The sequence below is a fragment of the Pelodiscus sinensis genome, chromosome 3 (assembly GCF_052426305.1).
Source record: "Pelodiscus sinensis isolate ZL-2025 chromosome 3, ASM5242630v1, whole genome shotgun sequence".
NCBI classification, from domain to species: domain Eukaryota; kingdom Metazoa; phylum Chordata; order Testudines; family Trionychidae; genus Pelodiscus; species Pelodiscus sinensis.
The window spans coordinates 43,276,978-43,294,128 of record NC_143054.1 but is presented as its reverse complement, the minus strand read 5'-3'; the positions used below and the strand labels follow the sequence as shown (position 1 = coordinate 43,294,128).

The following is a 17,151-nucleotide window of genomic DNA, read 5'->3' as shown; positions in this document are numbered from 1 at the left end:
TTAATCTGTTAATCTGACAGATAGAACAAACATCAATAAAACAGGTTATTTTATCTCTTCAGTATAATGTTCTGCTGATAGTGTTACTGTTCATACAAACATAATAAATGTCAAACATAGTTTATAGCAGTACATTAATAAAAGGAGAACCAAACTGTTTAAACAGGATATTTATTGCAAAAATGTTCTTATTACTGTGTAGATCAGCTGCCAATAGCTTCAAACTAATATTTGTTTTTCTGTTCTACACTTCTACAGGATCCACCTTAAAGGACTTACTGGGACAGCGGGCAAAATAAGTAGCATCAGCCAACCAGGAAATGATTTTAGCACAAAGGATGCAGACAATGACAAATGTATTTGCAAATGTTCACAAATGCTAACAGGAGGTAGGAATAGTTTTCTGTTTCTCAATCTTCCTATTTTTATTGGCAATAAAACAGTCCATGAGGTAAATAGATGATAATTTTGACATATTAAGTCCTGACTAGTGACAAAGTCCAAAACTTACAATTGGAAATGCCAATTCAGTGAGTTCAAATTTACTATTTTTACCATTTTAGACAGCTCAGCTAGTTAAATCAGGAGGGAGGGAGGAAGCCATCATTCTCTCACAACTTGTACCACAACAGGGCCTGCTATTGTGAAACTGGTATGAACAGAAGACAGCAGAGTTCTCTTCCAAATAACTCGGGAAAATAGCTCAATGATCAATATGCCCAAAACATATCAATAACCATCTTTTTAATCAACAACATTATTTCCAATTGTTTAATCAGGCACAAGAAATCTCTAGTGATCCTTTAGGAACTAAGCGTGTTGTAGGCTCTTTCAAAGTATGACAATTATAATGCAGCAGTCATAGAACGGGATGGGCAATATATAGTAATTCCTCATTTAACACTATAGATAAGCTTTAGAAAATGATTGTGTTAAGTGAAAACGTGTTATGCGGGGTCAATTTTCCCATTGAAAATAATGGAAATATGGGAGTTGCGTTTCAAGCATTAGTGTCTGTTGGGATCAGGACATAAGGTTGGAGGAGAAAGGGGAGTTTCAGCAGGGAGGGGAGGTGTTTGGCTCTGGGGAAAGGAAAGGGAGGAGAGGGGAGGGGGATTGGGTTCGCAGTATGCCCGTGTGGGGGGCCATTCCAAGATTTTGGAAAAACTTACAACACAACAGATAGTCTAGCAGCACCTCAAAGATTAACAAAACATGTAGATGATATCATGAGCTTTCTTGGGCACAACCAACTTCTACAGATGAATGGATTTGTGCCCATGAAAGCTCATGATACCATCCACATGTTTTGTTAGTCTTTAAGATGCTGCTAGACTATTTGTTGTTTTTTAAGTTTTTCCAGTTAGATTAATTCCACTACCCCTCTGAAGTCCAAGATTTTGGTAACTGGTCAAGGGTTGCACTTCTGTGGAGGAAGCCCAGGGTCTGGGACAGCGGGTGGGGTGTAGAAGGGAGCTTGGGATAGAGGACTGGGATGCAGGAGGGAGTTTAGGTCTGAGAGCTTGGGTGAAGGAGGGGGTTTTGATCTGGGGCAGGAGCTTGGGTGCAGGATTCAGGAAAGGATTCTGGCCTGGGGAAGGATGTAGGAAGGAGTAGAGAGTCTGGGAGGGAGTGGTGACCTGGGGAAGGGAATTGGTGTACAAGGTCAGGGAGGGGTATGTGTGCAGGAAAGGATCCTGGCCTGGGAGAGGGTTGCACAAGGGGGTGCAAGGTCTGGGAGGGAGTTGTGACCAGGAGGAAGTGGGAAGAGGGGACACAGAGTGCTTCGGTGGTGGCCTGGAGCAGGTATTTGGGGGGAAGTGAGGGTATGAGGTGCCAGAGGCAGGCTCTGGCTAGGAGGCACTTATCTAGGCAGCTCCCAGCTAGCAGCTCTGAAGGAAGCCGTGACTGGCTCCACGCCTGTGAGCTGTGCTGCTCCACATGGCTCTGCTCCAGGGAACAGGGAGGGAGGGAAGGAAGGAGTAAGGAGGCTTCATTTGTTGCCCCTGCCTTCTGCAAAATTTCTCAGCTCCTATTGGCTGGAAACTGGCCAATGGGAGTTGAGGGATTTTGCTAGGGGGCGGGGACAGTGCACAAAGCTCTCTCCTCCCTGCCTAGACTGCACAGAAATTAGCAGCCTGCTGTCTAAAGCAGCTGCAGCTACTCTGTAGTAAGGGTGCCAGTAAGGGTGCTAGCAAGGCAATTGCGGGCTGGATCCAGCCCACTAGTTAAGTTTTGCCTGCCCATCATGGAAGAAGCTTTTCAATAATACAAACCATTATTTATTTGCATATTTAAATACAATTTGAAATGAGATGACATTTACTGAAAGCATACTAAAATTCATATATAGGTGGATACATTCTGGATCAATTTTATTCATAAGTTTTTTGATATTACATTTTAGTTTTTTTGGATATTTTTGGATCTTAAAGCAGGTTTAACTTTATCTATAGTTCCAGTAATTTTCTGTATTTTACATGTTGCTTAACAGAGAATGGAAGGCACACACAATTTACAAAGCAGTGATCTGTTTCCTGAGTGTACAGATTATAAATCTGAAGGCAGGTTAAATTCATCCAAAGGGAGAACTGGATTATTGCCTTGTAAAACACAGCACCCCATCAACATCACTAACACAAAAATGTAAAACTATTGTTTTTACTAATAAAGTTTCCCTATTCGTTACTAACCACTCAGGACAACATGTGAAATTTGAAGAAAAATGTGAAACTGAATAAATCTAGCTACTTTTTTCCTCACCATTTCATTATACAGTGTTCATCTAGTTACTGCAGTACTGAGTGGTTTAGAAATAGTGCACATCTTTACAGACTTTCACCACGGAAGCAAACTGAATTCACTGTAAGAAAAGCAATATTCATTTAAGTAGAAATATAAGATTTAAAAGTACAAATGATAGTCTTGAACGAAGACAAAAGGAGAGGGAGAAAGATGTGATATGAAGCCAAATTCTGCCTTTAGATGTATCACCATCAACCGCTGAAATATGTAGCAAGTTAAGCTTTTGAGGAGTTTATTGATGTCCTTTCCCTTAAATTACTACCACATCCAATAAAACACTACAGCTCCTATGGCCAAATTTTGTAGTGTATATTCATTCCTCAAGTACATTACTCTGCTATATATTTTATCACGGTTAAAGTTAGTAAGGAAGAGCGATCTGGAGGCAAACATTTATTTATATAAACACACACAAAAAGAACTAGATGTTTTAACGTCCTCCATTTGTTTTCAGTTTTCGTTGTGTATAAAATTAATGATAATTTCATTCTTTCAGATGTATGTTTGTTTTCTGTTCTTGCAGGCTGGTGGTTTGATGCATGTGGTCCTTCCAACTTGAATGGAATGTACTATCCAGTGCGACAGAACACCAACAAATTTAATGGTATTAAGTGGTATTACTGGAAAGGCTCTGGTTACTCTCTCAAAGCCACAACTATGATGATCCGACCAGCAGATTTCTAAACCAGCTTTTCATTGTATGTGAATTTTGTATCGTATAGTTTTCAAAGACTACATTTGCCAAACATTTAAACTCACAGCTGCAACTTGTCTTTTTCCAGCCCAGAAAACATGCACTAGTATTCTGAAGGGATCAATTTGTTCTGATATTGAATTGCGATAGTCTTCATCAGCTCAAGCTCACATTACTCAACTAGACACAGCAAAGTTTAAAACATGAAATAATCTGATTTAACAATGATTTTGGCAGAAAGACTGAGTAAAAAGAATGTCCAAGAAACTGTTGGAAAATTTAAGGACTTTGTTTTCTTTATCATTATGTTGTTAGTAAATAACTGGAACTGTGAAAAATATCTAAAACACTTAGTTTTAGAAATGTGTCTTTGTGCATATCACTGAACTTTAAATGTTACACTAATATAAAATGTTCTGAACTTGATATCTAAATCTAGAACTATTTTTCTATCCTGTACTTTGTTTGCAGTTTATGTACATAAAATACACAGTACCTTGTAATTAACTCATTGTAATAACTAAAGGATACATTCCTTCCAAAGTTTCTAAATAAATTTTTAGACTATAATCAGGGCTTTTCTTGTAGTCCACAATAGTTTATTTAACAATCCTAGGAGAAATAGCATCTTCATTTAAGTGTATTCTTGGAAAATACTGTGTATAATTGATCACTTTTTTTTTAAACTATCAGATTTTGTACTTATTGCAGTTGATATTTTAAAGTGCAAACTATAGTATGGTATCATGAATTTCATTATATTTTCTAAGAAATATTGTACTTTTTCCTTCCTAGTTGTTTGAGATATAATAACTGAGACTTAAATATTACACAATGCTGTTGCCTCACAAACAGAAAACTTCTGTTCTCCACGACAATTAAATATTAGACTTTTGGTTAGACTTTTAAAAATAAGCTAATTTTAATAACTTCTTTAAAACCAATCTATTATTTTATGGAGCAAAGCTCATGTTTATTTTCTAAGATAAATTTTATTGAATTAGGAGAAAAGAGAAACCCAAATATATGCTACAGTTAGATCGTTTGGGGTTTTATGTGTGGCAGAAATATCTGCACGAGGGCTCGGGTAATTCTGAATATGGTGGTAATTTAAACCTCAAAGTATATCTTTAAGTAAATAAACAGCTTTACTAGGTGATTTTCCCATTTGTTGTACTAATATGATTAAAAACTATGTTATAGGAACATGATAGAAATGCAAGTAATGCAGTGGTAGCATGGAATGTTATGAGAATTATTTAAGGAAAATGGAGGAAAAAAATAATTTGAGACATAAAAATACTTCATAGTGATTTATACCAACCCAATGAATGGAAACTAAATTGAATTGTTCTAACTAGCATTTTACATAATAGGCAAAAATATAATTAAGACTATATTTTTAAAATATCTTACATCACATCTACCAAGCTTATATAATTCTTCTTCAAAAATACTAAGTCAAAAGACTACTTTGCAATTCCCTTCCATAATGTGGCTGTCTTACAAATGGTATACTATTTAATCTCCTATTTTTAATTCAAAAGATCAAAATAGTCTCAAGACTTTTTATTCATATGAAGAAACACAAAAGATATCCTCAACATCTGAAAGATTTAGGTCATCACCACAAAAACAATCCATTCTTTAAGAATGCTCAATAAGGACCATCTTAGTATCCGATAGCACAACATGAGCACAGACTGGCCAGTCATTAAATAAAAACCATGCTTCAACTATAATCTTCAGTTTGTCTAAGGAAAGTACAAGGACAGAACCAGATAATGAATAAATGTTGATTTGAGGTTTAATTTTGTCTTCTTTGTTTCTATTAGTAAAGTATGAATTCCTGTTTTTAAAAAATTATCTGTTGAATTGCTCAAAATTTTTTAGCACATCTAAGAAACCCACTGTTGATCTAGTCTGATTTTCCAAAGCTTTCAATCTGTAACCTGACATAAACCTTAATCATTACTCCAGTCAAAATTTAAAATCAGTCTGTAATTACCGTTTCCATTTTATTTGAAAATTTTGTAGTTTTAAAATCAAAACCTAATGTTTAAAATTCAGTTAATCAGTTTAGATGCCATCCTAACTAAATACAATTGCATGGCTTATTTAAGGTGCAAATACTATCTAAAAGAGACTATGCATGTATGTGATGTGGTAGTGTCAACCATTCAATGTCTTGTACTACAGTCTGTAGTGACTACACAGTAGAAAAAAAGAGCACCTTTTTCCTGTGTTCTTCCCCAACAATCTTCAAAAGTGTAAGTGTTGTATATTTCTCCATTCCTATCCTATCCTTCCTTCTTAAATAAGAAAAGGAAGGGAACCCTTCTGAGCGCAACTAAATATAACAAGAAAATTTAAAACACCTTGAATGGAAATGACTGAAAAGATGATAGACTCACATAGTCACATAAAAAGTACAACACAGACAAAAGCAAAACTAACTATCTGAACGGACCTAATGTCCCTCAACCTCGTCTCAATGGTCTCCAACCCTTCCCAATTCTACCATAGGAATGAAGGTGATAAGCAGATTGACGTTTATTTGGAGAATGTTTGCAAACAAAATACTAGATAGAAGTAAGGACACTAACAAAAGACAGAAATCATTGTCAAAGGGCTTTACAGATGTTGTGCGAAACTATTGTAATTACTTATAACAAGCCAAGTTATTAGCAAGAAAAAAGGTTTGAAAAGAAACAGAAAACCCTACATCCTTAAGTTAAAATGATCTGGCTTTCTCCTGCTTCTCTCTCTCACATAATGCATAAACAATGACTGGTACAACAGAAGCAGCACACCTACATGACAAAAAAGTACATACTAGTTATCTGCTACCCCACAACATCTCCCTCCTCCTCTCTCTGAAAGGACTGTTAGGTTAAACAAATCTATAAATGTATCATTAGTTTCTTTCTACAATCACACAATAATAGAATAGTAGAATAATTTGTATTTTCTCTAAACTATAATAGCATGCTTACTTAAAACCAAAGAGAAATCCTTATCTCAGAAATGTTCAGATTTCATAAAATGATTATGAATGTAAACAGTATTTAAAAATCCCAGTTTCAAAGAATAACACAAAACTGTGTGTGACACTATATGAAACAGCTGAAGAAAATGTCTTACACAGCTAAAACAAATTATAAACATTTTTATCATGTAATCATTATCTGGTTGGTACAATCCTGTTTGTATTGAAGTCCAAAACTAGTTTATTGCTTAAAAACCTCAGACAATATGAAGTGGAAGTATTCCTGGAGATAGCCTAGGATATGCAGGATATAAAACTGTTTGCACAAATGCTTAATTCATTGTTTGGGAACTAGCATTTAAGAAGAAGTGCTGTATATTACTCACTTACTAGGTTGTGAAGCCCAACGCGATTTTAAGTTCCTGAAATCCATTCAATGGAAAAAAACAGTAATGTAAGTCACATCTGGGACAGAAGTATTAAAGCTATGCCCTGTTGTCTTTTCCCATCTGATAATATTTCTTGCTGTGCTCAGTTGGAAAGTAACAAGTGATACTACACAGCTCAAGAACATGCACATTTAAACATGAAACTTAGGCCAGGTCTACACTACATACTTTCATCAGTATAACTATATTACTCAGAGATGTAGAAAATCTTAATCCCTGAGCAAGGCAGTTACAGCAAGCTAACTACCACTGTAGAGAGCTCTATGTTGATAGAAGAGTTTCTCCTGTGAACATAGCTAATGCCTATCGCAGAGGCAGGTTAACCAGACTGATGGGAGAAGTTCTCATTGCAGGGGTGCAATTTTAACTACAGACCTGCTCTCACTTACTCTGAAGTTATTTGGCAAGCAATGTTTACATATTATACCACAGGGTTTTGCTTACTGTTCAGGAAGGAGGACTGAGTAAGAGTGAAGTGAGAGAGAGAGAGAGAGAATGTGTTTATTTTTTTTTTTAAAAGACACTTATGAGTAAGTCACCAATTATTAACCCAATTTCTGTAACTATTAATTCAAGAGAGAAATTAATCTAAATTCACAACAGAGGAGCAATTAACTTACAGGAGCTGCAGGGAAGTTGGCTGACAATTCATATGGTTCCTCTGAAATCCAATGTCCACATTCCAGAGACCACAGTACCTAAAAGAAGGCAAGCAGTAAGTAGACACTAAAATTCTATAGTACCTTTTAGAGGCAATAAAACAGCAGCCATTCTGAAAATATAATTTAACTAACAGTGAAGTTACAATATTCAATTGTATTACCCAAATCAGAAGTTTTCCTGAAGATTAATAAGAGGTTTAAAAGTAAGAGAATTTGTGGTCACTTACACTGAAGTCTTTCCTTTCTTCAAAAGGGATAGGACTAGATATTCTTAGTGTGGATCATCACCTGTCTGTAGGTTTAGAATAAAAGCTGATTGGATAGCTGATAAGAGACTATCTTACAGAGACCACCTTAGTATCAAGATGCTTCTGAAGTTTGCCTCTCTGGATTGTTAAATAAAAACCTCTCTCTCATATCCTCCATCAGCACCTTGCAAAAACAGCGGTTGCACAGAAAGCTCCAGGAGCATGGGATACCAATGCTGATAGGCCCAGGCAGGAGCTATCAGGATGGTATCTGTCTTGTGTCTGCATAGCTTGAGAAGTACCTTGTGGACCAACAGGAATGTGGAGGGGGGAGAGGGGGAGAGGGAGAGAAGGTTGGGAGGAAGAGTGTTGGTATGCCATGGAATCAGGAATGTATTCGTCACTGACCCAGGGATAAAATTGTTGAACTGAGCAAAAATGTTGGAACTACCAGTTCTGCCAAGTTGCAAAGACATCCAACCAGGGAAACCCACCATTGGAAGATGATGTGGAGGATGCCCAGTTGAAATGATCACTCATTGGCAAAGAACCACCTGCTGAGGCAATATAATACAATATAGTGTAATACACGGAAGTCATGTTGTCTGTCAAGATTCCACTGCATTGGTACTCTGTCCTTGGGCACACCTTCAAAAGGCCTGCTTAGACCCAGAGGAAGGCTTAAACTGGCTTTGGTTGTTACCATACCGTGGTCCAGACGGCTTGTGACAGAAGTAGCATGGTCACTGATGCAAGAAGTCAGTCCTGAGTCGGGACTGGTAAGGTCTCTGCAGAGGCTGGAGCTTGAAAGTTTTCCTTTGAGTGGCCAGTGTGTGCATACTCAAGGACTGCATCGCATTGGTTGAGTTCTTAAGCTTATGGAGATGGGAGCTGGCCTGACCTGCACTCAGCCGCTCCCCATCGAAGAGAAGATGTTGGATCATTTGCTGCACCCCTGAGGGAAGGCCCAAAGGTTGGAGCCACGCAACTCACTTCATGGCAATACCAGAGATCAAGACCCATGCCACCAATGAGACTTGGATGCAAGTGCAGCAGACCTCCTTTCTGTCCTAGATGATAGCCATAAACTCATTACAGGAGTCCTGGGGAAGCTGGTCCTGGAATTTCAGGAGGGAAGACCAGGCTTTAAAATTATAGCAGCTTAGGATGGTCTGCTGGTTGACAATACAGAGCAGCAGTCCCCTTGACCCACCAGCCCCGCCCTGTAGAGTAGACCTTATGGCCCAAAAAAATAAAGATGCTTAACATCCTTCAACACAGAACACCAAAGCCACCAGGACCCGGCCCTTTTCTCATTAATTGCTTCTGCCACCAGAGAGAAAGGAGAGGAATGCAAAAAGAGATGCTCGAACCCTTTTCCCTCATGAAGTATTTATGCTATACCCCTTTAGCTATGCGGGTAACTGAGGCAGGTGTTTGCCATACGGTCTTGACTGAAGACATCGTGGTCTTAATTATGGGGAGAGCCACTCTAGAAGGGGCCTCCATGGTCAAGACATCTATGACAGGGTCATCCTGTTCGACCGCTTCCTCCGCTTACAGCTACAGGCAGGTGGAAACCTCACAGAGCAAGTCCTGGATTTCCCTGTAGTCCATGGAGGAGGACCCCCCTGAGACGGACATGCTCACCACACCTCATCAGGAAAGGAGAATGAAGAGGCACTCCTGCTCTTCTACAAGTTGGTCTTGCCCCTGGCTTAGAGGGTTTGAGCAGGGTCTAGTGCTGGGGAGTGGCTAACCATTTCCTCTGTGACTCCGGATTTGAAGGGTCTGAAGGAAGCTCTCCTGGGAATAAGCCCTGGGCTTGGTTGTACTGAGGAACTTACTGACCACTAGGGAACAGGTTGGGCCCATGGAGGACCAATGGAAGTGGACCTGTCCAACATCACCAAGACTTTCCTCTGGAACGATGCTGTAGAGCCTCATCAGGAAGGATATAGAGGTATGAGTCAGTAATGAAGGAGGGGACACTCAATGCCATGTCCCGATGAATGCTTATGTGCAAAAATATTGACCCTTCACGTGATTGTGACCAACATGGAGACTGCTTCAGGGCCCAGGAAAAATGGCATTGAGACAAGGATCGGTGCCAGGATTGAGACCAAAATCTATGCTGAGATGGGGTCCAGGACAAGGGTTGGAATTGCAAGCAGGTTCTCCGGATGGAGTGTGATCCATGGTGAAACCGATGGTCAAGTTGGTGTGGTGGTGACTAGTGCTGAGAGTGCTCCGCATGCCTTGAGGAACAGTGCAGAGAGTGCTGTGAAGCCCAATGCAGGTCTGAAGAGCAGCCCGAGGAGCAGCACCATCAGGTGGCAGTGTTGGGAGGAGTCAGAGCTGGCTGACAATGAAGGTAACTTCTGTGCTAGTTACTACGGGAGTGGTAGGAATGATGAGACACAAGTCAAACCAGAACAGGATGCAACAGAAGCTCTTGAGTGGGAACAGCTTCAAGAGGGCAAGCATGGATGATGCTACAAGTCAGACCATTGCTGCAAGTGGGACCACTGATGCTGGTACTCAGACTGGTGTCAGAATTCCATGTGGCACTGGGACACCGAGACAGCAGCCAGGGACCTCAGTATGGAAGGCTTTCCTTGTGAGGTATGGTGTGAGGCCAGAGGTCCATCTTGAGGCCGAAGAGTTTGGGTCATCTCTATAAGGCCCCAAGCAGCCTCAAAGATGTCTGGCATGGAGGACTGGACAACCAGCACTGCCTCCATCCTAGAAGAGTCCAGGAAGATGGGATTCGCAGCACAGGAAGAGCCCTACACTTCGGAGCTGCGGGGTTGAGAGTCCTCAATGCCAGTTGACGTTGAGGGGGTCGGCCCTGGAATTGTCAAGGGTGCCATTGGCGTGGACTTGGCAGCCTTGGAAGACCACACTGGAGATCGAGCATGGCACCCTGACAGGCCCAATGGGGACTTTCTTCAGTGAGAGTCCTTTGGTGCTGATGCCGATGACTATGTGCTGTAGACCATGCCAGGTCCAGGCGATGTGGATCCAAGGCAGATTCCATGGAGAGATGTCTTAAATGAATGTCTTGTTCCCTTCTGGTACAAGGCTTGAATGCCTTACATATCTTACATTAGTCAGGTTGGTAAGCTTTCCCCAGATACTGAAGACATGATTCATGGAGGGTCACTCATTGGCATGCCTTTTAGACAAGAGCTGCACTGCTTAAAGCCCTAGGCCTATGGCACGCCCTAAGTCCCCAGAGGGACACGGGAGAGAAGGGAAGGCCCCTTTGATCCCATCGCTAAACACTTAGCTATTTATTACCTATTGTTAAATGCAGTATCTAGCTAGCGATGAATGGTGCTTTGCAGAGCAAGTGAGCCAATGTTCCAAAAGTTGCCATTGACAGTAAGAAGGAACTGAGGAGCAGTTGGATTTGGCAGGGTCATATATAGGATCTCACACTGGCACCATTCCAGGGGCTCCACAGCCAACCTGATGGGTAGCAGCTAGGGAAAACCTTTGACAGTCACGCATGCAGCTACACACACCTAATTGGAATACATATGAACAAGTACTCAAAGAAGAACTATGCACGTCCTTAGCGTGGGAAATGGAAGATTATCTACAATTTTGTGTGTAGCAAGAAAGTGCAGAAATATGTAGTTTCAAGGATTTTAATGCCAATTTCCAGAAGCATTCATTTAACAGACAGAAGAGCATTTAACTTACAAGAGCTGCGACTGGATATAAAAGCCATCTTGAAAAAATTCCAGAACAGGAGGCACTTTGGTTACATCATGTTGAATATAGATTCATAGAAACATAGGACTGGAAGGGCTCTTTCCTCAGACTCATGGACCATACTCAGAGCAGTTATCAAATGGTTTGCTGATAATGTATAGTTCATTTGCTAAGTCACTCAACCAGATGCCCCCTTACTGGATGAAGGCCAGCCTAGAATAGGAAGGGTATCTATATCATCTTCTGCCTGAGAAACACACTAGAACTGAGAAAATTAAAAGATGCAGATGATAGTCCAACATAGAGCATTTTGTTTTGCAAACTAAACAGTCTCATGAGTGAATTGCAGAACTCTATGTGCCCAGCAAATATCTTCCTTTCAAATTGATTAACAAAGTAATTCCCTTTCCAAATATGCACTGATACTCAGCTCACGATCTCCATCATTATGAACTTGTTCCGGTGTTTTAAAATGCAATACAGCTCTATCCTACCCAGATCTCCTGGGTATTAGAACAAGACATGTGAATCATGAATGCAGGCACTATACTGCACTGAAGATGATCTATGGCCTTTGGTATATTTTACCACTTTTGCGGATTTGATGATACTAGAGTGGTGTGGAGTGAGGCCATTGGATCCTTGATCTTTAATAGTCTCCCCCAGCAGTGCTGCTTCTCAGAACTCTCCTGACTCATAGTACATCAGTGTTCTTAGAGTGAAGGCTGGTCTCTCTTCTTTCCAGGTTTAGACTGGTTACATTTGCTTTTGCTGTAGTGTTGATTTCTATACTTGGAGAAGCCACAAAAAGAATATTTAGACCAATAATAATATTTAGATAGGGAATCGGAGTTAGCAAGGTTCTGTAAGGTCTTTTGATTTATCTGAGGAGTCTGTCACCACTTTGTCTCATGACTCCCCAAATAGCGAAGCTCCTGAATATTTCACACACACATTATTATATAACCCTTCAGACATGTAAGCAGAGAAGTTATATGGTCACCACACTGGAGACCACGCTTGGTGCTAAAAACCTCAAAGCATCTCTGGTTGCATCAACTATGAATGCTGGAGCCATTGAGATTTTCCTTAACTCTGAACCTAACCACAATGATTTTTCTCTCTCTCTCTCTCGTGTGTGTGTGTGTGTGTGTGTGTGTGTGTGTGTGTGTGTGTGTGTACACGCGCACGCCCAGACTGCTTTCACAAAACATGTTGCCACAGCAGAAGCCTTCAAAGAGGAAGATAGAGCCTCAAATGTATGGTGCAATATTATATCCATTGTGCAGTCACTGGATTCTTTAAGGAGTAAGTCACTTCCATTGGGATAACAGTTTTTGACACATGATAAAACTGCCCCTTTCACTTGAGAAAAGACAAAATCTGCTTTGCTATGGTACATGTTGTAGAATTCTCTCTCACACGTGGACAATGTCATCGACTTTTTCCAATGTTTCCCATTCAGCCTTAAATACTCTTTCCAAAAAGACAGGAAGAGGGAATGTGTAGGTCAGATTTAGGGATGTAAAATTATGGTTAAAAAGTTAACTGGTTAAATGAAATGTTTAATCAGTTAACTATGATCCCGCAGCAGGGCGCTGCTCCAGGTCATCTGTGCATGGTGCGGTGGGCCCAGCTGGGCTGGAGCAGCCCCCTGCCAATGTCAAGACACATTTACGGGACTGCACCAGCCTGACCAGGCCCACTGAACTGCAGGCTTCTCCAGCCACGTTGGGCTGAGCCGGCTTTATTGTGGTTAGGGGCTGCTCTGTCCAGACCAGAGCAACCTCCCCCCCTCACTTCCCCAAAGCAATTGGTCCAGCCAGGCTGGAGCACTCCCCACCTGCAGCGGCCAGGGTCCTGCCTGCCCCCGCCCTGGTCACAGGCTTAGGGCTGCTGGAGAGACTGGAGCTGCCTCTGCAACACTGTTGGGCTGGGATCCTGCCTGCCCCTGCCTGGGACTGGTGCTGTCCTGTCTGGGTTTCTGCCACCCGGACAGTTAACCTGTTACCTATTGGTAACCAGGTAACCATTTAAATCCCTATACAGATTTGAATCTGTTGGAATATACTTTTGTAATTTCTTCATCAATCCTCTATTCTTCCTCCTCAGAATTTTTTCTAGTGGGCTCATCTGATTGACTATCCAAGTATCTAATCAACCTCTCAAATCACTTAGCTGGAAAAAGCCTATTGATTCACTTCACCTGTGATTCAAGACTCTGAGATTGAGAGTTCACATTCCTCCTGTGAAGCATGTCCTGACTTCCTTCTCGACTTATTTCCCCCCTTAGATTTAACATAGTTCCAATATTTTTTTTTATTGTTTCCCACGAAGGGAAGGATGAAAATGAACTAAATGATGATGAAGAAACACACAAATTCTACTCCTTTTATTCTTCTTCTGGGTATTAAAACCCTGTGTGAAGAGTTTTTAACTCTAGTGTCCTCTGGATATAAGTCAGAGGAACTGCTGTCAACACAAGGACAGTTCAGTTTTCCCCTACGTTTGAGATAATTTCTTAAACCTTGTTCACTCTTTTTTAACATTTTACTCCTTAAGGGAGATGACTGGGAAGCTGGGTCAGATGAAAAGTCCTATCAATCTCTTCTGCTAACAGGCACCTATTTATCTTTGTCCCTTAGAGAAAGGATAGAATGTCTGTGCTGGGGCACTGTAGCTGCTGTTCACAAGATGAAGGTATCTGAGGGTAAAGGAGTTTTTCATGCTAAATCAGGGACTGCCTATCCAAAGAGGTAATTTCTTCTTGAGGGAGAAAGTAACTTCTGTACAAAATTCCTGACTTCCCACAGAGCTAACTGAAGGAGGTTGAATTTCTTGACAAGGGAAAGAAAGGGTGGAGAGTAATGAGACCAGGCCTGGCCAAAGAGTTTGCAGGGTCCATGGCAGCATGCTGTGGTTGGCTGAGCCGCACAGCCAGGCAGCTTCCAGGCAGGGCAGCGAGTGAGTGGCTGGGTGGGCAGGAGATGGGCAACAAGGGCCTTGAATGCGTGGGGCCCAAGGCAACTGCCTTGCTCACCTTGCCAAAGGCCAGGCCTGAATGAGACTGCACTACAGGAAGATGCACGCCCAAAATGGTCTCACTAGCCACTCCTTTCACTGCCCAGGATGGATTCAGCTGGCTTCACTTATGGTTTCCCCATGCCAGGTTGTTGCCTTTTCATGCAACCAACTCCTGTGCCTTGAAACGCTCTACATTTTTTCAAACAACCTTTGAGACCTTTGTCGACTGGTTGTCAAAACTCCATGGCTATGTCTACACTTGCGGCTTCTTGTGCAGGTACAGCTGTTCTTGCGCAAGAATCTGCAGAGCGTCCACACTGCCCGCCCGCTCTTGCGCAAGGAAATTTACAGTATGGTGTGGTAAGAGAGGGCTTCTTGCACAAGAGCTACGCTCTTTTTTATCAGGTGTAAGCCCTCTTGCGCAGGAGCTCTTGCGCAAGAGGGCAGTGTGGACGCTCGGCAGGGATTTCTTGCACAAAAAAGCCCTATGGCTGTAATGGCCATCAGAGCTTTATTGTGCAAGAGTGTCCACATGGCCATGGGCGCTCTTGTGCAAAAGCACAGCTCGCACGTGGCAGTGTGGACGTTTTCTTGCACAAGATTTTTTTTCACAAGAACCCTTGCGCAAGATGTTCTTGTGCAAGAATCTGCCAGTGTAGACATAGCCCATAGTGGTGAAAACTCCTGGGGAATCAGTCTCCTAGGACAGGCTAACGTGTTCAAAGTGAAACCTTTCTGACCAAACAGTTGGAATACACAAACCTTTCCTGCACTCTCTGGTAGAGCTAGAGAACAGCATGAACACAGATTTGGTCTTCTGTGTAGACCATTCTCAGTCAACATCCTAGCTTGTTACATGAGCAATCATGGGGATGGGAAAATGATGTAACTCTGGCTAGAGACAAATCACCTTTTCAGTCTTTTTTCTCCCCACTGTTCTCTCTCAGTTGGTGGTAGATTCCACTGCCTGCCAGTAGAGAGACAATAAAACTTGGAGGTTCTCAAGAAAGTGGAGGCTTGTCCCCTGTCACACATCCAATCAGCTTTGATTCTTCCCTGACAGTTAAAGGAGACAACCCACTCTGAGGATCTATTGACCTGAGAGAGACTTGAAAGTCTGCATTAATATAAATGCTACTGAATAATACCAGTTAAGACACAAGTTACAAGAAAAAGGATCATTAAAAGACTGAACTTCATGTGTAATGTGGGATATACCTAACAATGACACCGATGAGGCCATGTAGAGAGGGTTTCTGTGCCCATAGACTACCATTGTTTTAAGGATACCATTACTGTGCCAGAAGTCAGGCGCACACCATGTTGTGGTTGACGCTACAATATTGAACACACACATGTCCTCCCCACTTAATTGTACAACTTTGCACTTGGCTAGAAATGTTTGGTGCTTCTTATAAAATGTAATTCTAGAATGACAGTTGAACCTGTAATATATTCCCTTCCTTTTCAATCTTTTCCATTAAAAAATTGGACACTTTGCATTTGTTTGTGTTAATATTTTAAGATTTTTGTATTTAAGATTTTTTTGTATTTATTTTAATCTAATGACTATCGCTCTGAGTGTTTCAATGGGAGGCCTTTCATTATTATATTACATATTTCTCTAATCCTTCAGTTCTCCTTAAGACTCGCTTTAGTATTAAAAGTAAGTCTTAAGGACAATATACTTCTCCTAATAAAAATCTAGCTCTTCAGTTTAATAATGCAAAGTTGTAAGTTGAAGGATTTTTCCAATAAAATATTACATTCTATATCATGTTGAAATTCACATTAATGTAAGAAGGCACTAATTGTATTAATAGGGCTTAACCAACCTGCATATATGTAATGACAATGTATCTTATTCCCTTACTTTGGACAAAAACATTGAAATTCTATGTTTCTATTTATGTGGTTAAATGCATCAATGCGCTGTCCAAATCTTGAGTTTAGAAAGATCAGAAATTACATATTTCCTCATAAAAATTTGAATACTTAAGATTGCAAAGTAACAGTCAAAAAAATGAAGATTTTCCATATAACCTTAACTCTCTTCCAGATGCTAGTGCATTACCACACAGTCTTAAGTGGCACAACCACATACTACTATTCCCTGTTGGGCCCCTAACTCTTTTAATGTTCAAAAAGATGGTGCTCTGCATATGAAGCAGATGGTAAAGATTTATTTTTATCTTCATTGTCAAATGCTTATATATTCTTTCTGCCCTTTCAAGTAGATGGAGTTTCTTTCTATTAGCATTGCTATGTACTGTTAAAGTACTCCCACAATTCAACCCAGAACAAGTTGAATTTCATTGGTTCATGAAGTTACTCCTGTGTATAGATTTATAAATACTTTGGATTTGAATTTAAACACTTTCTGGGACACTTTGAAAAAGAGGGGCTACTGAATCCAAGATGTCAACCTTACTATAAACTGCTCCCAATACACAGTTGCCAAAACAAATCACACATGCAACATGTTAATTTTTCAACGTGTTACTGGCTACTGCCCAAGAGGACATTGGACTAGACAGACTATGAGTCTGATCCAGTA

General features: G+C 40.8%; 2 protein-coding genes across 10 annotated transcripts in view; one reads left to right on the top strand and one right to left on the bottom strand.

Annotated features, from left to right (window-relative positions):
- Positions 1-4,206, top strand: part of ANGPT2 (angiopoietin 2) — a 58,984-nt gene extending 54,778 nt beyond the window's left edge. For 2 of the 5 annotated variants that reach the window (XM_006137765.5, XM_006137766.5), the window contains 2 exons: positions 259-389; positions 3,329-4,204. In XM_006137765.5, coding sequence (XP_006137827.1) covers positions 259-389; positions 3,329-3,489 — 292 coding nt within the window. In that variant the 3' untranslated portion in view covers positions 3,490-4,204. Of the gene's footprint in view, positions 1-258; positions 390-3,328 lie in introns of all 5 variants that reach the window. The other 3 variants (XM_014580941.4, XM_075923605.2, XM_006137764.5) reach the window with 3 other exon arrangements.
- The window catches only part of MCPH1 (microcephalin 1), a 229,070-nt gene that overhangs the window by 142,559 nt on the left and 69,360 nt on the right, over positions 1-17,151 (bottom strand). For 4 of the 5 annotated variants that reach the window (XR_012902550.2, XM_075923599.2, XM_075923602.2 and 1 more), the window contains one exon: positions 7,558-7,635. The exons of the other annotated variant lie outside the window; for it this stretch is intronic. Coding sequence is in view for 3 of the 4 variants with exons in the window: in XM_075923599.2 (XP_075779714.2) it covers positions 7,558-7,635 (78 nt within the window). In the remaining variant the exon portion in view is untranslated. The remainder of the gene's footprint in view (positions 1-7,557; positions 7,636-17,151) is intronic. 5 annotated transcript variants of the gene reach the window in all.